Source organism: Mustelus asterias, chromosome 22, assembly GCF_964213995.1.
Source record: "Mustelus asterias chromosome 22, sMusAst1.hap1.1, whole genome shotgun sequence".
Classification (NCBI taxonomy): Eukaryota; Metazoa; Chordata; class Chondrichthyes; order Carcharhiniformes; family Triakidae; genus Mustelus; species Mustelus asterias.
Window position 1 is genome coordinate 67,520,952 of NC_135822.1, and position 22,008 is coordinate 67,542,959.

A 22,008-nucleotide genomic window follows, 5' to 3' on the forward strand; every position below is an offset into this window, starting at 1 on the left:
TTGGTTTTTCATACCTAACTCCACATTATTACAACTACTTACCATTCATAAGTTGCTGTTCGCAGAGGAATAATCCAGATGTTTTACAGGCACCACAAGCAGCATGCAAGCTTCTGAGAGTGGACGAAGTGGGGTTGGTGTACGGGATGTAAAGATGAGATTTTCGAGGTGTCACATCGAAGATTACAAGAGGTGGGAGGGTCTTGGATGTCAGAAATAGGAGCAGGAGGAAGGCCATTCAGTCCTGTAAGCCTGTACTGCCCTTCAATATCTTAATTCCGTTTTCTCACATTATTGCAAATGTCTCAATCTTTGCCTTGAATATGCTCAAGCATTTGGCTTCCACAGCCGGAGTGTGGCGACTGGGGGAATTTTACAGTAACTTCATTGCAGTGTTAATGTAAGCTTTACTTGTGACTAATAAATTAACTTTAACTTCTGCAGTCGTGAATTCCAGCTGATGAAAAGTTCAGGTTTTACTCACGGGGTGGCACGGTGGCGCAGTGGTCAGCACTGCTGCTTCACATCGCCAGGGACCTGGGTTCAATTCCCGGCTTGGGTCACTGTCTGTGTGGAGTCTGCACTTTCTCCCCGTGTCTGCGTGGGTTTCCTCCGGGTTTCCTCCGGTTTCCTCCCACATCCTAAAAGACATGCTGGTTAGGTGCATTGATCCGAACAGGCGCTGGACTGTGGCGACTGGGGGAATTTCACAGTAACTTCATTGCAGTGTTAACGTAAACCTTACTTGTGACTAATAAATTAACTTTAAAAACATTTTCATTACAAATTGAAATGTTTCTCGAAATTTGCGCACTGCCAGCTTTTGCTCACTCTCTTTCGTCAACATTTGTACGATCGTACAACTGCCATGCTTCTGTAATAAGTATTCTGCATTTTTTTAATTGAAAGTTTGACGCGTGTGGCGAATATTGAGCAGCTAGGCGTGGGCACCAGTACAATGGGAGTTTGAGGAATTCCATTTTACAGGGAGCACCAACTCTTTATTCTGGAACTTCACTCATTCATTCTGAATATTTCACTCAACAATCAATCAGTGACGTGGGCACAATTACAGGAAGACAACATCTGGGTTTAACATACAAATCTATATCTTAAACCCCCCACAGCATCTTTGTGTTATGCCTGTATGCTTGTGCTTTTCATTGGGTTCCTGGCCAACCATTTCACCCTCCCCCCCCGCTTGTAATAAGTCTTCGGAGGCAGAAGTCCCTTCACCTACATCCCTTTATTTACAAACTCTATCAGCAGTACACAGAGTGCAAGTAGTTAGCAGCCTATCTCCGGGGGGATGTCAGAGGAACTGACACTCCCAGTTAAGTACAAAGCGAAGACTCCTTGATTGGCCCATCAATTGGATTCTTTATCAGGGACATCTTTTTGTGGATCCTTAATCAGGGATATCTTGCAATACCAACCAAATAAACAAACTCAAATTAACTTAGGGACAAATTAAAAGGGGCAGCTCCCCAAAAGGAAGGGGGAACAGCCCGAACAAAAAACAATGTCGAAAGGAAACTTAAAACATTAAATCGTAATGTGATTTTCAGGGTTGATAATACACCCCAGCCCCTGCGGTGCCCAGCGGGCGCGGAAGGCGTCAACTGCGCCCGTGGACACCGCCTGCTCCCTCTCCAGGGACACCTGGCCGCGAATATAGCCGCGGTAGAGGGGCAGACAGTCAGGATGGACGACCGCGTCGATCACCCGCTGCCTGGACCTGTAGATAGCTCGCCTCGCCAGGTCCAGGAGCAGGTTATCCTTAATCAGGGAGATCCTACTCCAATTGGCCAACCTCAATGGCCTGATTGAAGTCATTACATCACTGAGGTGCGATGGTGGTAATTGCAATTCCAATGGTAGAACCGCAGTGGAGGGGCCACTTTGCCTGCTTGTTACCACGCACTATTTACTGCCAGTGTCAACTGAGGCGGCCTCAAGACCATTCCTCAGCCGGTCGATTCTCCATCACCGCCAGCTCACAAAAGGATGCGGGGGGAAAATGTGCTTAAAGGAAAGTCGATTAAAATAACTTGGGTACGTCACCCTTTCTTCAAATGTGACAGAAATCCACACACAGGGGTAACCTTAGGATACAAACTGCACACCCACACAGGAACAGCTGCAACGCTTGGAACCTCTCTGTACTGGAATGACTCACTGCACAACAGATTGTGGACAGAAGGTGGGACCCTTCAAAAAATTACTGTGCAGCTGAAAATCACGCATGTCAGGCTTAGCCGATTCATTTGTGCACAGCAAGTCAGACACTTAAGTATTTTTCAAGGGTGGGATCAATAGTGTTGGAAAGATGAGCCGTATGCAGTTACAAAATGTTTCCTTTTACCAGGCAGCAGGCACCTGAGTCCCATCCGCTCCTGAAGATGGGCTCCATGAGAGCATTCTTCCCACGGCTGCTGGAACCTTGCCCACCTGCCGGCTGTCCATAAGCAAACATCAGCAGACTATTCGGCTGAGATTGATTGATCCAGTCTTCACCCTTGAGCCTTGCAACTTAACTGGATAGAATCAGGAGTAGTGTCCATTGTGACTTTAATGGACTTATTGACATGGCCAGTTGAGGCCAAAATATTGCATGATTTCACGAAGAAATTAGATATAGCTCTTGGGGCTGAAGGGATCAAGGGATATGGGAGGAAGTGGGGGATCAGGATATTGAATTTGATGATCAACCACAATCAAAATGAATGGTGGATTAGGCTCCAAGAACCGAATGGCCTACTCCTACTTTTAGAATAGAATAGAATCATAGAATCCCTACAGTGCAGAAGGTGGCCATTCGGCCCATCGAGTCTGCACTGACCATAATCCCATCCAGGCCCTATCCCCATAACCATTTACCCTAGCTAATCCCCCTGACACTAAGGGGCGATTTAGCAGAGCCAATCCATCTAACCAGTACGTCTTCGAAGTATGGGAGGAAACCCACGCAGAGACGGTGAGAATGTGCAGACTCCACACAGACAGTGATCCAAGTCGGGTTCCTGGCACTGTGAGGCAGCAATGCTAACCATTGTGCCACCGTGCCGCTGGTTTTATTTTCTGTTTTATTTTCAGTTTATTCCAGTTTATTTTCAGTTTCAGTTTCTATGTTTCTACCAAGCCCATTGCGCTGAATCTTGATGCCTCAAATAACAAGCAGACAACTTCAGAACTGAAGAGTGCAGTTAGATTCTCAGCTCAGCTGGCAAAAGAAGTGCTCGCGTTGGCATGGGCACCTTTGGGTGAGAGGGAACCAAATTCATAAATGTTCCTGCACCAGGTTGCTGTTCAATGAGCAACTCTTGAAAATGCTTGTGTCAACTTTAGGTGAGGGTAAGATCTGCCTTCCACGGGTACAGAGCTCCCTGTCATTATGGATTGTGAGATGCGGATTGCTGGTGGAGTTATCTTCACCGCTTAGGCCTTGGTTCAAATCCTTCCCAGACTGAAAGTCTTCTCTAGATGTACGCTGTGAATGCTTTCATAGAATCATGAATTCTGAGAGTGCAGAAGGAGGCTATTTGACCCATCATGCCAATGCTGGCTCTTTGAAGGAGACAACAAATTCGACCCCCAAAGAATAAAGAAAATTACAGCACAGGAACAGGCCCTTCGGCCCTCCAAGCCAGCACCGACCATGCTGCCTGACTGAACTAAAACCCCCTACCCTTCCGTGGACCGTATGCCTCTATTCCCATCCCATTCATGTATTTGTCAAGACGTCCCTTAAAAGTCACTACCGTATCCGCTTCCACTACCTCTCCCGGCAGCGAGTTCCAGGCACCCACCACTCTCTGTGTAAAACATCTGCCTCGTACATCTCCTTTAAACCTTGCCCCTCGCACCTTAAACCTGTGCCCCCTAGTAATTCACTCTTCCACCCTGGGAAAAAGCTTCTGACTATCCACTCTGTCCATGCCTCTCATAATCTTGTAGACTTCTATCAGGTTGCCCCTCAACGTCCGTCGTTCCAGTGAGAACAAACCGAGTTTCTCCAACCTCTCCTCATAGCTCATGCCCTCCATACCAGGCAACATCCTGGTAAATCTTTTCTGTACCCTCTCCAAAGCTTCCACATCCTTCTGGTAGTGTGGTGACCAGAATTGAATACTATATTCCAAGTGCGGCCTAACTGAGGTTCTATAAAGCTGCAACATGACTTGCCAATTTTTAAACTCAATGCCCCGGCCGATGAAGGCAAGCATGCCGTATGCCTTCTTGACTACCTTCTCCACCTGCATTTCCACTTTCAGTGACCTGTGTACCTGTACACCCAGATCCCTTTGCCTATCAATACTCTTAAGGGTTCTGCCATTTACTGTATATTTCCTACCTGTATTAGACCTTCCAAAATGCATTACCCCATTGCTGCTTTTTCCCCACAGCCTGCGCTCTGCGTTCAAGTGTTTATTTGATTGCATTTTGAAAGCTATGCTGAATCTATTTCCACCGCCCATTCAGGTAGAGCACAGCACACTGTGTAAAAAAAGACAACATTCTCTTCATCTCCCCATGGGCTGTCAGCCAATTACCTTAAATCTCCACCCAACAGAAAAAAGACATTTACCATCTTGTTTCAGTTTTAGAGGATCTGGGCCTGGTGTGCAAAATTGTCACCATTTAATTGGAAATCTTACTCAGAAGTGGGTGGCACGATAGCACAGTGGTTAGCACTGCTGCCTCACAGCGCCAGGGACTTCGATTCCCGGCTTGGGTGACTGTCTGTGCAGAGTCTGCACGTTCTCCCCGTGTCTGCATGAGTTTCCTCCGGGTGCTCCGGTTTCCTCCCACAGTCTCAAAGACATGCTGGTTAGGGTGCATTGGCCGAGCTAAATTCTCCCTCCGTGTACCCGAACAGGCGCCGGAGTGTGGCCACTAGGGGATTTTCACAGTAACTTCATTGCAGTGTTAATGTAAGCCTACTTGTGACACTAATAAATAAAGTTTAAACTTTAAACACATTAACACTTGAGAAGGTTGAAAATGAAAAATGTTCAAATCATGCAAAAAAATGTAAAGGAAAAATTGATAACTTATGTTGATATGGTACCTTTAATTCGTAGAATCCCGACAGTGCAGTCAGGCCATCAAGACTCTGAAAGAACCTCTTCCCCAACATCCCGCCCCCCCCTCCCTCCCCCCAATGCCCTCCAACCCTCATAACCCTACACATTTACCATGGCTAATCTACCTGACCTACACATCTTTAATACAGTACATCATCCCAAGGCTCAACTGGACTCAACTGTCACTGAGACACCAAGGGAGAAATAACAGCCAATGGACAACAGCTTGGTCAAAGAGGTAGACTCATTGAGGAGAACCTGAGAGGGGGAGGGAGAAGAGATGAAGCTTACGGAGGGAATGTCAGAACTAAGGACCTTTGGAGTTGAAGGCATTACCATTAATGGCGGGTGATTAAAATTGGTCACGTTCTGGAGACTGGAGGAAATTACAGAGATACACAGAGGTGAGGCAGTGGGAGGATGTGAAAACTGAGGACAAGAACTTTAACCTTGACAAATTGTTGAACTGGGAGCGAATGAGGGCAGAGGCAACCAGATTTTGGGTGGCAACAGGTTGGCGGAAGGTACAACACAGGACGATGGCCAGGAGTGTTTTTATTCATTTGTGGGACATGGGCGGCGCTGGCTAGCCAGCATTTGTTTTCCCATCACCAGGTGCCCTTGAACTGAGTATCAGTAGGCAGTTGAGAGTCAATCATTGAATCCCTACAGTGCAGAAGGAGGCCATTCGGCCCATCAAGCCTGCACCGACCACAATCTCACCCAGGCCCTATCCCCATCACCCCATGCATTTACCCTAGCTGGCCCCCATGACCCTGACAATCACATTGCTGTGGCTCTGGAGTGACATGCAGGTCAGACCAGGTAAGGACGGCATGATGGCACAATGGTTGGCACTGCTGCCTCACAGTACCAGGGACCCAGTTTCAATTCCGTCCTCGGGTAACTGTCTGTGGGGAGTTTGAACGTTGTCCTCGTGGGTTTCTTCCGGGTGCTCCAGTTTCCTCCCACAGTCCAAAGATGCGCGGTTTAGGTGGATTGGCCATGCTAAATTGCCTCTTCGTGTCAGGGGGATTAACAGGGTAAATACGGGAATAGGGCCTGGGTGGAATTGTTGTTGGTTCAGGCTCGATGGGCCGAATGGCCTTTTTCTGCACTCTAGGGATTCTATGATTTAACAACTTCCTTCCTGAAAGGATCATGTGTTTTTTTTTCCGACAATAGTTTTGTGGTCATCAGTAGATTCTTAATTCCAGATTTTTAAAAATTGAATTTAAATTCCACCATCTGCCGTGGGGGGATTCGAACCCAGGTCCCCAGAACATGAGCTGAGTTTTGGGATTAGTAGTCTAGAAATAATACCACGAGGCCATCACCTCCCCAGTGCCCGGAGATGGGAATGGATCTTAGTGATGGTAGAAGTATGTGACCAGCAACACACCTGTAAGAATCCTTATTTAATGGGGGTTGGAAGATCTTGAGGAGCGCTGTGTTAACAGAAGCCTCTGAATGATTAAATTGTATTTTTTCTCTGTTACAACGTCAATGCAAAAGCCCCCCATGTGGAATCATAGAATCCCTACAGTGCAGCAGGAGGTCATTCTGACACAATATTTTACCCAGGACATCTTCCCCCCATCTAACCAACACAGCTTGGGACACTAAGGGGCAATTTAGCATCCACTTAACACACACATCCTTGGACTGCGGGAGGAAACCCACGCAGGGGTAGGATTAGACAGTCACCCCAGGCCAGAATTGAACCCAGGTCCCTGGGCGATGTGTGGCAGCAATGCTAACCATTTTGCCTGCCCACAGAAAGATGTAGCGGCGGCACAGTGGTTAGCACTGTTGCCTCACAGCGCCAGGGACCCGGTTTCAATTCCAGCCTCGGGGGTGACTGTGTGGAGTTTGCTCATTGTCCCCCGTGTCTGCGTGCGTTTCCTCCCGCAGTCCAGAGATTAGGTTTAGGTTGATGGGCCGTGCCTTCGTGTCAGGGGGATTAACAGGGTAAATGCGTGGGGTTGTGAGAATAGGGCCTGGGTGGGGTTGTTGTCAGTGCAGACTCGATGGGCTGAATGGCCTCCTGCTGCAGTGCAGGGATTCTGTCTTGAAGCAAATTGGAGGCGGGGGGGTTCAGTTGAATTTTTGGTTTATTTGTCAGTCTCACAAATCGGCTTAGATTAACACTGCAATCGAATTACTGTGAAAATCCCCTGGTGATGGTATGAAAGGGGGAGAGACAACTAACTGTGAGCGAGTGTCAGCATCTTGAGTGGCACACTGGTTAGCCACTGCTGCCTCACAGCGCCAGGGACCCGGGTTCAATTCCGACCTCGGGTGACTGCGTGGAGTTTGCACATTCTCCCCGTGTCTGCGCGGGTTTCCTCCGGGTGCTCCAGTTTCCTCCCACGCTCCAAAGATGCGCGGGTTAGGCGGATTGGCTGTGCTAAATTGTCCCCTAATGTCAGGGGGACTAGCCAGGGTAAATACGCAGGGTTACGGGGATAGGGCCTGGGGTGGGATTGTGGTCGGTGCAGACTCGATGGGCCAAATGAGCTCCTTCTGCACTGTAGGGATTCTGTGATCTTCTGGGGAGAAAAGTGACTGAGGGGAGGGAAGAAAATCCTGTTGCGAATATTGGAGCGTCCCCTGTGTGAGCAGGTTCTCTGTGCTACTTTTTCCTCACACAGTATTTCCAACACTGAAGTGCAGCCATTTTTGTTTTTTTTTGTATTTGAATGGCAATGGCGCTGTCCCTTTAAAAGGCACATTCCTGACTGGCCCTTTAAAAGAAAACACCACACAGTGCCAAATAAGGTGTGGGCTGGAAATGATTACGTAAGCTGAATTTGTTCAGGAACTGCACAGTGACCCTGGTGTTAAAGCAGCAAGCGAGCTGGTGGCTGGGAGATGTAGTTTTACCAGTAACTCTCTGTCACTTCCTGTCTGTCGGAGTGCAGTCAACACTGCAGCTCCCAGCAGCCGGTGCAAGGGGTGGAGTTGTGGTGTGCCAGGGAGGAGGAGATATCTGCAGGGTGTTCACTTGCTATTTGCTGCGCTGGCCCCCTGCCCATGCTCATTCTTTCTCCCTTTCTCTTGAGGCAGCAGGGCAGGGTGAAAGGGATGGGACAAGGGTTTGAGGGTCAGGCTGAGAGAGGCTAGTGTGATTGGGTGGGGTGCAGTGGAAGCCCCCCCCCCCCCCCCCCGCTAAAACATGACAAGGCAAACAAACACTGCCACTCAATGGGTGTTCCCCAACAACCCCCCCTACCCTCCTCCACACACACACACACATTGCCCAAACAGAGAGGCATCTGCAGAGACACTAAGTGGGGCTGGCAGCAAGGAGATGACCTTTGGAACTTGCACAGCATGTCACTGACCCATATTTATCACATAGCCTCTTCCCCCTTCCCCCCCGCTAACCAAGTACCCAATCAACAATAATTCAAGCATAAAATCCATCGGTTGGCTGTTCAACCATGCGGGCCCTCACACCCAGTGGTGCATTCTAACCACACTTGAACCATTCAGATTCAGATTTAAGACTTCTGAAGGGGAACAAGAGAATATATATATATATATATATATATACGGCACACATCTCTCCAGCCCAGTATTAAAAACACTCCCTGCTTGAGGATTTAATTTTTTTGTTGGAGGGTGGTGGTTGTTGAGGATGGCACGGCGGCACAGCGGGTTAGCACTGCTGCCTCACAGCACCAGGGACCCGGGTTCGATTCCCGGCTTGGGGCACTGTCTGTGTGGAGTTTGCACCTTCTCCCCGTGTCTGCGTGGGTTTCCTCCGGGTGTTCTGGTTTCTTCCCACAGTCCAAAGATGTGCGGGTTAGGGTGATTTGGCCATGCTAAATTGACCCTGAGTGTCAGGGAGATTATCAGGGTGAATGTGTGGGTTACGGGGATTAGGGCCTGGGTGGGATTGTGGTCTGTGCTGACTTGATGGGCTGAATGGCCTCCTTCTGCACTCTGGGGATTCTATGAAATATTTTGTTTGCACACCAGCAATTGCGTTGAAGCATGGAAATGTACTTGGAAACATAGAAAATAGGAGCTGGAGGAGGCCATTCAGCCCTGCTCCACCATTCACTTTGATCATGGCTGATCATCCAATTCAACAGCCTGATCCTGCCTTCCCTCCATATTGATTGATCCCCGCCATCCCAAGTGCTCTATCTAACCGCTTCTTGAAAACATTCAATGTTTTGGCCTCATACTACTTTCTGTGGTATCGAATCCCACAGGCTGACCACTCCCTGGATGAGGTGGAGTGCTTCCTTCACCCAGGGAGTGGTGAGCCGGTGGAATCCGCATGAAGGCAAAAGGAAACACTTGGGAGGGAGCTTTAGTCCATCCTTGCCAACAGTGGCTGGCCCGGCCGAAATGAAGGCTGCTTCGCCAAGTCTCGCCCACACACCCAGCTGGCGGGCAAAACGGGGCTTGCTTTCCAAGGAGAATTTCCAAAGCCAGTCTCTTTCCCTCGACAACGTGGGACTTGCTGCTCCCACCGAGGGGGATGCTGGTTCTGAAAGGGCAAGCAAGGCTGAACGAGTTGGGGGAAGCGGGGGGGTGGGGGGGGGTGGGGAACATGAAGGTCAGGCTGAAATCTAAACTGTGAGGGGGGCTTTAAAAATAAAAATGTTGCCAATATTCCAGAGCTTCTGCGGAGGGAGGAATGTCCTCACACACTGAGCCTCCTCCCCCAGCAGTTTCCTATTTCAGATTTACATCAATATTATGTCTTTTTTGTATTGTGTTGTAGGTTATGCTGTTACAGCCCTAGAATTTTTTTTAAAATCCCAGCATTGAGCCGACGGGCCGAAGGGACTGTCTGTAGATTCTCTGCAAAGAAAAGTGGGGTGGCTGCCCCATGACTGTGACTCCTACCAGGGACAAACTTCCCCTCCCCGGTGGGATTTGAGAGAGGAGGGGATAGAAGAGGGTGTATTAATTTAATGGATGTAGGATTTGAGAGAGGGGGGGGTTGAAGAGGGTGTATTAATTTAATGGACTGGGATTTGAGAGAGGAGGGGGGATAGAAGAGGGTGTATTAATTTAATGGATGTAGGATTTGAGGAGGCGGGGTTGAAGAGGGTGTATTAATTTACTGGACTGTAGGGTTTGAGAGGGGGGGGGGTTGAAGAGGGTGTATTAATTTAATGGACTGTAGGATTTGAGACAGGAGGGGGGGATAGAAGAGGGTGTATTAATTTAATGGATAAATCCCCATTGAAGTGACTGATTATCTGGGCTGAGTGAGTGGGAGAGGCACCAATTGGGAACTGCAATTGGATTGGGGTGGGAAAAGGAACTTGACAGCAGGAATGACAAAAGAGGAAGGGACGGAGTGGGATAGTGACTGCTGCAAAGTGGGAATGGGGTCCAAATTCCCTGCGCAAGTCAGGTGCAGGATTTTTGGGAAAAAAAAATAGAGGGAGGGCGAGAGAGAGGGAAAAAAAATCTGGAGCAACCAGAATGCTTCGGAGTGTCAGAGCTTCAGTTCCGGAGTAAAGAAGCGATGAGCAGGTCATTAAACAGCATCTTGTGATCTGCTTGTTCCATTTTGATGTGATCGATGAGGCATTGAGGAAGGGAAGGCTGGGACAGGGAGAGAGGGACACACAGAGACACACACACACAAGCAGAACTGGTGAAGGTGGGCTCCTCTTTTCTCTGCTTTCGTTTTCGTTGCAGTGCTGGGAACGGACGCCGTTCTATTTTTGTGTAGTTGGATTGGAGACAGAGTGGGGCGTCTCAGCTGTTCCAACATCGCAGCGCTGCTGGCTTAAGACTGGGGAGGGGGGCTTGGGCTGGGGTTTTATTTTCTGCCCCCCTTTTTCCCCCCCCTGTGGATTTCAACACCCCCCCCCCCACTCTAAAAAAATAATACCCCCCCACCCTTCCTCCTCTCCCCTCCAGTCATGCTCCAGAATGACACCAAGAGGCAATCAGTTTGCTGCCCCTACCTGGAGCAAAACCTGGAGTCCTTGAAGAGTCCCGAGGTCAGTGCCGGGGATGGGAGCGCCCAGCTGGACTGCCCACCTGCACCCCCCGCCGGCTTGGTCCTGCAAGATCAGGGAGGGGGCACTTCCGCGCTCAGCGCCCTGGGGTGGTCGACCAGCCAGGGCAGCGACGAGGGTCTTCTGCAGCAAGGGGTCCTGCCCACCGCCATGTTGTTACCAAAGATGGTCCACCTGGGGCCCCTGTTTGGAGGGACCTTCCCCTCGGTGCAGCAGATGGGGTTGTCGCAGCAGCAGCAACAGCAGCACAGGAGATCGCCGCCCAGCCACCACCCTCACCAAGGGACCTTCTCCCAGAGGAACAACTTCAACCCCCAGCAGCAGCAAGCCTTCCGGGCACTGAACTGGGGCGGCCACCAACACCAGAGCGGTGGCGGCGGCGGAGGAGGAGGAAGTGGTAGTTGCGGTGGCTGGGGCAGCGTCACCAACAACTGCGGCCGGGGATTGAGAAGATCAGCTGGAGTAATGGGCGTCTCGAACTCAATTCCTTCCTGCTCCTCCAAGAGGTCCTACTCCAGCCACGTGATGGTGCCCCCTAAACTCAACAGAGGCCGCCCGGCACTGACTCCCAAATCCTGGATGGAAGACAACCCGCTGAGGACGGATGGCAACAGCAATTGGCTGCCTCATCACCAGGTAACCCGCTTACTAATTCTGTAAATTTACCCACGCGGCGGAAATTACTCGTATTATTGCTGTGTTTGAATAGGGGCCAACCAGTAGGTCACTCGGCCTACTTGGCCTTTGAATATGATCAAATTCTGTTCTATCTTGCTTGTATCTCTTCATTCCCTTTATGGTTCAGTCGATTCAAGACTGAGATCAGTGGAGTTTGAACACTAAACAAGCTCAGCCCTCTGAGGTAGAGAATTCCAAAGGTTCACAACCTTCTGAGTAACGACGTTTTTTCATTTCAGTCCTGAATAAGCCAATCTTGTATCCTGAGACCCAAGCACCTATTCCTAGATTCCCTGTCCAAGAGAAACATCATCCCAGTAGCTACCCGATGTAGGCCCCAAAGGTATTTTGTGTTTGGTTGAGATGATCTCGTTATTTTCGAGTCCAGAAAATCTAGGCCCAATCCACCCTATTTCTCGTGATTGGACAATCTCCCTCACTGAATCGCAGAATTATTACAGCGCAGAAGGTGCCCGTTCAGCCCATCGTATCACCACTGGCTCTCTGAGCGAGCATTTCACCTAGTGCCAGCCATCCCAGGAGCGAGCCCAGTGAACCTTGTTGCCGATGCTAGTCTATCCTTGCTTAAGGCCTCAAGAAAAATGTTCAGCTCCATACGCCTTCGTCTCATGCCCCAAATGAGTAAATATACTGTTGGAACTCAGTTACTCAGCACTTAGAGGCCGCTTGGGGGAGCCTTGGGTTCAATCCCTCATTTTCAGGATGGTTGAGGAGTGGAAGGGGTGTGAGGGAAGGGGGGAACTTGTCAACAAGAGTTCCTGCTTCAGCCATGCCTGCTGCCTATGCTTTGTTTAACTACTGCGTTGTGGGCAGGATGGGAACTTGGCTGGCATTTCTGCTCACCCGCACCTTCTCAAATATAAATATGCATCTTCATGCAACTTAATTCAGAGGCCTTTTCTATTGTTGCGTGGAGTACAGCAAATATTCACCTATCCTGCTTATCTTTTAATACACATAGAATCCCTACAGTGCAGAAAAGGCCATTTGGCCCATCGAGTCTGCACCGACTCTCTTCAAGAGTATCTTACCCAGGCCCTCTTTCCCCCACCCTATTCCTGTAACCCCCACATATTTCCCATGGCTAATCCATCTGAGCTGCACACACTTTGGAACACTAAAGGGCAATTTAGCATGGCCAATCCACCTAACCTGCACATATCATACTTCTCCAGAGTTTGTTGTGTTGTTGCCCCCAGAGATCTCGGCACTCCTGGCGTCCTGCACATCCCTGGTGCTGACTGCTCCACCATTGGTGATGGCAGCCGAGACCCGATTCTCTGGGATTTCCTCCCTAAACCTCTCTCCACCTCTCTCTCGCTCTCTCTCTCTCCACCGTTCAGGCCTATCTGTTGATCACCTATCCTGATGTCTCCCTTTGTGGCTCGCTGTGAAGATTCTGTTTGATAACATTCCAGGTGGGGGCTGCTTTCAAGGTGCTATGTGAATGTAAGTTGCTGTTGTGGTTTCCAAAAACAAAGGCAGATTCAGTCAACAGAAGTGTACGCAATAGGTGGCAACAGGGGAAAGCTAGTCAGCTACTTCAGGAGAGCCTGTCTGCTTTTTCCCCTCAAACATTCTCTATTCAGCGGCTAATGGATCTCTGGAGTTTAACTATAATTTTCTAGGTTCCTTTTAGATTTTTCAGCTGATTTTCCTGCTGCTTTATTTATTTTTAACTTTTAAGTCTGTGGAAGAGAACTGTGGGCTCTCCCTTTTACCTAACTTGCACTGCCGAAGGGAAAGGATTGATGGATCTTACTGTGTTTTTTGGAGGCCTCAAGCCATGTGTCGTCAAACTGGAGGCATAGACAGGGTGGATAGTCAAAGGCTTTTTCCCAGGGTGGAAGTGTCAAGTACAAGGGGGCATAGGTTCAAGGTGAATTGGGGGGGGGTGATTTAGTTTAATTAGGGCATCGTGATCAGCACGGGCTTGGAGGGCCGAAGGGCCTGTTCCTGTGCTGTACTTTCTATCTCTATCTGTCAGCCCAAGATGGGTGGGGAACAAATTGGAGGATTGCAAATTTTCCGCCTCGCTCAAATTGTGGGAAGGCAGCCTGATGAAATTAGCAGGAGGGCATTTGCAGAAGTGGCAGAGTTTGGGAGGTGTGTGACCTTTTACTGAGGTCAAAAGTAACTGTCGACAGGCCATGTGATAAAATGGAGGAAGTACTGGTGAAGGACCAGCAGAAAGACTGTACGCCCCCCCCCCCAGTCAGGTTCGATCCCACGTCAAGTGGGGGGGGGGGGGGGGGGGAAAGGAGGTTCACGGGGTGAAGTCAGAATCTTCGAATGCAGAGAAGGTCACTGAGAGACAGTTACCAATCCTGCTGTGATAATCTGCCCTTCTCAATTCTCCTGGCTCTGAATACCTCCCAAGTCAGTGAAAAGGGCAGCTCTGCTTATAACTTGCAGATCTGTGAGCCTCGCGGAATCATTTTCAGCTTATAGTTGAGACCTGAAACACTGATGCCTATTCATGGAATGAAAACAGAAAACTCTCTCTCTCTCTCCACAGATGCTGCCTCACCTGCTGAGTATTTCCAGCATTTTCTGTTCTTATTTCAGAATTCTGCTTTTTGACCAACGCACAAAATTTAACATCTAGACAAGCCTCCAAAAAAGCTTGGCAGCCATGTTGGTACGACAGGACGCAGCGTGGCCACTGCACTGAATTGTCCAAAATATAGAATGGAAAAGTTGTTTAGGTCATAACTTGCAGCAGCTTTTATGAATTGGTTTTCAGGTAGACTGGTTGCCTCGAGGGTGGGGTTGGCAAGTGTCTTGGAAGGCTGACAAGGGGTCCCAGTCTCAGGATACGGGGTAGGCCCTTTGGGACTGAGATGAGGAGAAACATCTTCACTCAGAGGATGGTGAACCTGTGGAATTCGATGCCACGGCGGACCGTAGAAGCCAAGTCACCGAGTACAGTCAAGTAGGAAATGGATTTCTAGACTCTCTCTCAGGGTGTTGGGGGGAGTATGGTGTTGAGATGGAGGATCAGCCATGATCATACTGAATGGCAGAGCAGGCTCAAAAGGGCGAATGACCTACACCTGTTCCTATTTTCCTAATTTTCTTTATACCAGTGTCGACAGTGAGTTTATACCCGTGGATCAAGGGGGGGCATAGGAACTGAACCCAGTACGCTCCAGAGCACATATCACCGGATAAGGATTTGGGAACAGGAATCATGGATTCCTCTGCCCTTACCTCAACTCTCGTGAATCTATTAACTTCACTCTCTGCTGCTCCCTGTATTGGATAAGGCTGGACTGACCCAAGTAGGCTGAACGAGTCATTTGACTCAACTCCCGCAGGGTTTGGAAGCGAAATCTTTTGTCTCGCGACAAGATTCTCAGGGAGGTCAATTTGCCATCAGTGGTTATATTCCCACCGGCGGCCATGCCTTCAGCTACCTTGCCTCAGCTTTGGAACCTCCGTCCTCAACCCCTCTGCCTCTCCATCTCTCTCTCCTCCTTTCAGACGTCCCTGAAAGACACCGCTTTTGGTCACCTCGTATCTTCTTGTGTGTCAAGGTTTGCTTGATAGCGCTTCTGTGAAACGTTATGTGTTAAAGGTGCCCCCTAATGACATGCTGTCATTGCTCTTGGAATCCATTGTGTTTTTGGTCACAGTGTTTTGTAGGAGGGACTGGGTTGCTAACTCCTGGTCATAGAAACATACATAGAAACTAGAAGCAGGAGTAGGCCATTCAGCCCTTCGAGCCTGCTCCACCATTCATTTTGATCATGGCTGATAATCGAATTCAATATCCTGATTCTCCCCATTTCCCCCTCACCATCTCTCTTAACCCCGAGAGCTATATCCAATTTCTTCTTGAAATCGGACAATGCTTTTGGCCTCAGCTACTTACTGTGGTAGTGAATTCCACACACTCGCCACCCTCTGGGTGAAGACATTTCTCCTCACCTCAGTCTCGATCTACATTCACTGGGATGAGTGAGGGTCAGGGTTGAGGCAGTCTGCTTTATCTTGGTCTTTGGGGGAGAAACAATTGCATCTCTATAGATAAAAGCCAAATACTGCGGATACTGGAATCTGAAACACAAACAGAAAATGCTGGAAAATCTCAGCAGGCCTGACAGCATCTGTGGAGAGAGAATAGAACCAATGTTTCGAGTCTGGATGACCCTTCGTCAGAGCTGATTCTCAAGCTCTGACAAAGGGTCATCTAGACTCTCAACGTTGGCTCCATTCTCTCCCCACAGTTGCTGTCAGACTTGCTGAGATTTTCCAGCATTTTCTGTTTTGGGTGCATTTCTACAGCGTTTTTCCTGAGCTTTGGGCGCCCATTAGTGCTTTACAGCCTATCAAGTATCTTGGTCTTGAAGCAGCAGGTGATGAAACGCAAGAGAGCCAATTTGCCCTCAGCAAGCTCCTGCAAACAGCAATGAGATAGTGACCTGGGTAGTCTGTTTCTCTTCAGTCATGTTATAGAACATAGAACATAGAACATTACAGCACAGAACAGGCCCTTCGGCCCACGATGTTGTGCCGACCTTCATCTGAAACCAAGATCAAGCTATCCCACTCCCTACCATCCTGGTGTGCTCCATGTGCCTATCCAATAACCGCTTAAATGTTCCTAAAGTGTCTGACTCCACTATCACTGCAGGCAGTCCATTCCACACCCCAACCACTCTCTGCGTGAAGAACCTACCTCTGATATCCTTCCTATATCTCCCACCATGAACCCTATAGTTATGCCCCCTTGTAATAGCTCCATCCACCCGAGGAAATAGTCTTTGAACGTTCACTCGATCTATCCCCTTCATCATTTTATAAACCTCTATTAAGTCTCCCCTCAATCTCCTCCGCTCCAGAGAGAACAGCCCCAGCTCCCTCAACCTTTCCTCATAAGACCGACCCTCCAAACCAGGCAGCATCCTGGTAAATCTCCTCTGCACTCTTTCCAGCGCTTCCACATCCTTCTTATAGTGAGGTGACCAGAACTGCACGCAATATTCCAAATGCGGTCTCACCAAGGTCCTGTACAGTTGCAGCATAACCCCACGGCTCTTAAACTCCAACCCCCTGTTAATAAAAGCTAACACACTATATGCCTTCTTCACAGCTCTATCCACTTGAGTGGCAACCTTTAGAGATCTGTGGATATGGACCCCAAGATCTCTCTGTTCCTCCACAGTCTTCAGAACCCTACCTTTGACCCTGTAATCCACATTTAAATTAGTTGTTGGGAGGGGAGGGATTAACATTGACCGGGACAACAGGGTGAACTCTTCTGATCCTCTTCAAAGCCGGACAATGGTATCTTTGAGAGGGAAGGGGGGGGGGGGGGGGTGGGGGGGAGGCCCTGTTTAACCGTTCACAGGAAAGGCAGCACCCACGATAGTAGTTAGGCCCATGGATTATGATAGGGGTGGAGGAGAAATGGAAATCCCTGTACATTGATAATGGTGTGGTGGCAAATGGCAGATCAGACTGGCAAAGCATTCGGATGTTGGTGGGAACATTATGAGGAGTTGGGGAGCGGTGCAGCAGGCTTTTGAGCTTTTCCTGTCAACTGGCCTTGAAGGTGAGGTGGTGCTTCAGGTGTTAAATTCAGGACAAGTGCAGGGAAGCAGAACAGTAATCATTCCAAAAACGAAATCGGAGGATTGTGTGTTTATTGTATGCGTTATCTCGCCAGAAATCTGAAGGTCAGAGGAAATTTTCTGCAGCTCAGTCTGCCAGTGCTCGGGGGAGTCGGAAACACAGGTGCTCCTTCATGTGTGTCTCAAGGTGAGGGAGGACTGAGTTCCTGAAAAGTGAATTACTTGGCCCAGAAAGGTCACCGCTCGTGTCCCATGTCTGAGCCAGGCTGAGCTGCTGAATGAGTTGGTTCGAGCAGGATGTACGCTCTGGGCTGGTGAGGGAGGGGGCGGGGCTCTGCCTCTGGACCCTGTCCCTCTGCAAGGGCAGCTCTGGGCTTGCCGGCGATGCCCCTGCTGGGTGAATAGCTGGCTGCTGCCGATTGCCTCAGTCCCTGTGTCAGAATGCCTGACTTGGATAAGCTGCTGTCCAAGCACTGGATTCTTTGCCACCGCCATCCCCCTCCCACCAACCGTCCTCCACCCTGGCCGCTTTAGAATTCGAATCCCTCCTTGCCCTCCGTCCTCCATTTTTGCCACCTCGTTCAGATCTAGAACACTCTCCAACGGTTTTGCGCACGGTGGCACAGTGGTTGGCACTGCTGCCTCATATGCCAGGGACCCAGGTTCAATTCCGGCCTCAGGTCACTGTGTGGTGTTTGCACGTTCTCCCCCGTGTCTGCGTGGGTTTCCTCCGGGTGCTCCGGTTTCCTCCCACAGTCCAAAGTTGTGCAGGTTAGACCATGCTAACTGACCATGCTAAATTGCCCCTTGGTGTCAGGAGGATTAGTGGGGTAAATATGTGGGGTTACGGGGATAAATTCAAGAGGCGGCTGGATATAGCACTTGGGGCGAATGGGATCAAAGGTTATGGGGAGAAAGCAAGATTAGGCTATTGAGTTGACGATCAGCCATGATGGTGACGAATGGCAGAGCAGGCTCGGAGGGCCGAATGGCCTCCTCCTGTTCCTATCTTATGTTTCTCTGTAAATCTTAGGTGGGATTGTTGTCGGTGCAGACTCGATGGGCCGAATAGCCACCTTACACTCTGTGGGGGCTCTCCAATTCTATACATGGCGCTAGATAAATGTAGATTACTGACAGATATCCTCTGCTTGAATAACGTCCACACCATCCAGTGCAGTTTCCCACTGAGGGAGGTGGCCACACATACTCGACTGTAAGCCATTCCCATAGTTTTAACCTGGGATACTGGGCCCAGATGCCCCAGTCGCCTAGCTCGGAGAGAATGGAACTCAGTCTGCAGTCCATCTCCACGGGTGCAGATAACCTAGTTATCTCAAAAGTGAAGCAATGGGGAGCTCTTGCAACAGAAGTAATCAGCGTTTGACATCACAGCCAAGGTCATGCAGCCTAAATTTAGGCCTTTTTAAAAATGAAGGTTTGATGGTGTTTACAATAAAACACAGAGCTTCCTGTGCTAAAATTGTTGAAAATGTCTGCATTTATACGGAGCTGGCAGCACTGGATAAATTCTTGGTGTGAGATTTTCACTTGTCAGCAACCCGCCCAAGACATAGACCGGAGCCAAAAACCTTTTAATAGCAGCAAATGTGGCAGCCACATGAGATTCAGAAGGGAATCAGTGACTATTTAGAATGGAAGAGTTAATCAGATAAAGGCAAGTTGTGTTTGAGGGGAAAATGTTTGTTGGAAGATTTGCCTGTTTGGGTTGATGGAGGGGAATGGAATAAGCTGTGTGTGTTGACTTACAGAAGGTGTTTGATAAGGTGTCCCACAGGGGGCTTGTTGCAAAAGCTCAGGCATATGGCATGAGGGCAAATGTAACAGCACGGAGAGAAAGTTGGCTGGCGGGCAGGAACAAAATCCGAGTTAATGCATATTGCTTAGAAGAGTTTAAAGAAAGGGAGAACTTGCATTTATGTAGCGCCTTTCGCAGCCTCACGACGTCCCAGCATCCTGTGCAGCCAACAAAATACTTTTCAAGTCTACCGTACCACTGTAATGTAGGAAAATGCGGTAGGGAGTTTGTGCACAGCAAGCTCCAATAAACAACAATGTGGGTGAAGGGGGAAAATGATGGCGTAGTGATATCACCGGACTGGTAATCCAGAGGTCAGACTCGTGCTCTGGGGGAAATGGGTTCAAATCCCCGCCGGTGTGGCTCTTAATTTGAATTCAATTCATAAAATTTGGAATTCAAAGCTCGCCTCAGTAACAGTGACCGCTGTTGTCGATTGTCGTAAGAATCCATCTGGCTCACCAGTGCCCTTTAGGGAAGGAAATCTTCTTAACTGAAATCTCCTTAATTGGTCCAGCCTATGTGTGTAACCTGTCATGGGGCCCGTCCATTTTGTTAACAACGTCTACAGATGGAGGCTGTTCAACCAGAGGGGTGGCAGAATCGAGACCAAACTTTATGGGGAGGCGATGGCCAAGCGGTGTTATCGCTAGACTATTAATCCAGAAACTCAGCTAATGTTCTGGGGACCTGGGTTCGAATCCCACCACGGCAGATGGTGGAATTTGAATTCAATTTGTAAAAGAAAACCTGGAATTAAGAATCTACTGATGACCATGAAATCATTGTCGATTGTCGGAAAAAACCCATCTTGTTCACTAGTGTCCTTTAGGGAAAGGAATCTGCCGGTCTGGCTGACATGTGACTTCAGAGCCACAGCAATGTGGTTGACTCTCAACTGCCCTCCATAGGGCAACCTGGGATGGGCAATAAATGGGCAAACCTCCAGCCAGCCACACCCATGTCCCACAAATGAAGAGAGAGAAAACGCGAAGAGGACATTGAGTGGATCGGTCAGCTAGGTGACGTGTCTAATTAAGTAGTGAGAGGTGTAGAGGTTTGGTGCATTGGGAGGAAGTCAAAATGGGAATATATTCTCAGCGTTTAGAATGGGCACAAAGAGGTTTAAATGCAAATTCCCCCAAAGCGTGAGGACAGATAAACTTGCAAAGGCCCATTTTAGACCCAATTGCTACAATCTCTGCAGAAAATCTGTGAACCAAAATATCCAAATTTACTGTATGACCCTCAAATGAGGAAATTGGCAACAAGATTCCACTTTTGTAGCTATTAATTTAACACCAATCGGAAACCACACAAGTTGCACATGAATTGCAAACGTTACTTCAAATACAAAGGTAAATTTAATTTTCCATAGTCACTACGGCAAAGATACATTTTACATAAACACAACCATTCGCATCACTTCCCGCGCACATGTGGCATTACGTAGCTTTTCACTTTTACGGGATGTAGGTGTCGCTGGCTGGGCCTAGTGTTTATTGCCCATCCCTAATTTCCCTGCATTTCAGAGGGCAGTTGAGAGTCAACCACACCCCGGGCATTCCCTCTTCCACCTTCTTCCATCGGGAAAAAGGTACAAAAGTCTGAGGTCACGCACCAACCGACTCGAGAACAGCTTCTTTCCTGCTGCTGTCAGACTTTTGAATGGACCTACCTCGCGTTAAGTTGATCTTTCTCTACACCCTAGCTATGACTGTCACACTACATTCTGCACTCTCTCCTTTCCTCCTCTATGAACGGTATGCTTTGTCGTATAGCTCGCAAGAAACAATACTTTTTACTGTATGTTAATACATGTGACAGCAATAAATCAAAAAACATGTAGGCCAGACCAGGTAGGGATGGCAGATTTCCTTCCCGAAAGGACATTAGTGAACCAGATGAGGTTTTTTTGATCATCGACAATGGTTTCCCGTTCATCATTAGACTATTAATTCCAGATTTTTTTTGTTGAATTCAAATTTCACCGCCTGCTGAAATTTAAAGTTTATTTGTTAGCCACAGATAGGCGTACATTAACACTACAATGAAGTTACTGTGAAAATCCCCTAATCGCCACACTCCGGCGCCTGGTCGGGTACACCGAGGGAGAATTTAGCACGGCCAATGCACCCTAACCAGCATGTCTTTCGGACTGTGGCAGGAAACCGGAGAAAACCCACGCAGACATGGGGAGAACGTGCAGACTCCACACAGACAGTGACCCAAGCCGGGAATCGAACCCGGGTCCCTGGCGCTGTGAGACAGCAGAGCTAACCGCGATGCCACCGTGTGGGATTTGATCCCGGGTCCCCAGAACATTACCCTGCGTCTCTGGATTGCTCGTCCAATGATAATTCCACTGTGTCACTGCTTCCCCAACTGCACAAAATGCTGCTCTTTACTCACGCAGGGTAGGTCAGGCGTCCTATTGAACAACCTGTGCATTTCATAAGCACGCTTGTATGAAACTCTCTCCTCTCAAGTCCAAACAGTCCTGACGGTGTAGCTTTCCAGAGTTCATTTTCGACTCGTCAACCAGCAAGATCCCGGTTCACAGCTTCACCACTTCTGTGAAAACCTCCAGCTCTTTAGCATCACCAACCTGTTCACACAGCTTTAGACCTATTTAGCCAGCTCACACAATTATTCGCCCAAGTTCTTGTCTGTTGAGCAGAAAAACTGAATGAATTTCCTCAGCAGAATTCTCCATGTCCCTCTGTCTGTCCCTTTCTGCTTTCTCGTGTCTGTACCCTGCGCACTCATCACCTTGACTGTCCAGCTGCTCTGCTTGTGTCTGCAGCTCTCTGTGTCTGCCA

The 22,008-nt window shown here is 48.8% G+C and overlaps 1 protein-coding gene across 1 annotated transcript in view; it reads left to right on the forward strand.

The window, feature by feature from the left end:
• Positions 1-10,678: 10,678 nt before the first annotated feature.
• The window catches only part of LOC144510157 (cytoplasmic polyadenylation element-binding protein 2-like), a 45,823-nt gene continuing 34,493 nt past the window's right edge, over positions 10,679-22,008 (forward strand). Inside the window, exon 1 of the mRNA XM_078239547.1 lies at positions 10,679-11,725. Within this exon, the coding sequence (XP_078095673.1) occupies positions 10,991-11,725 (735 nt within the window). The 5' untranslated portion in view covers positions 10,679-10,990. The remainder of the gene's footprint in view (positions 11,726-22,008) is intronic.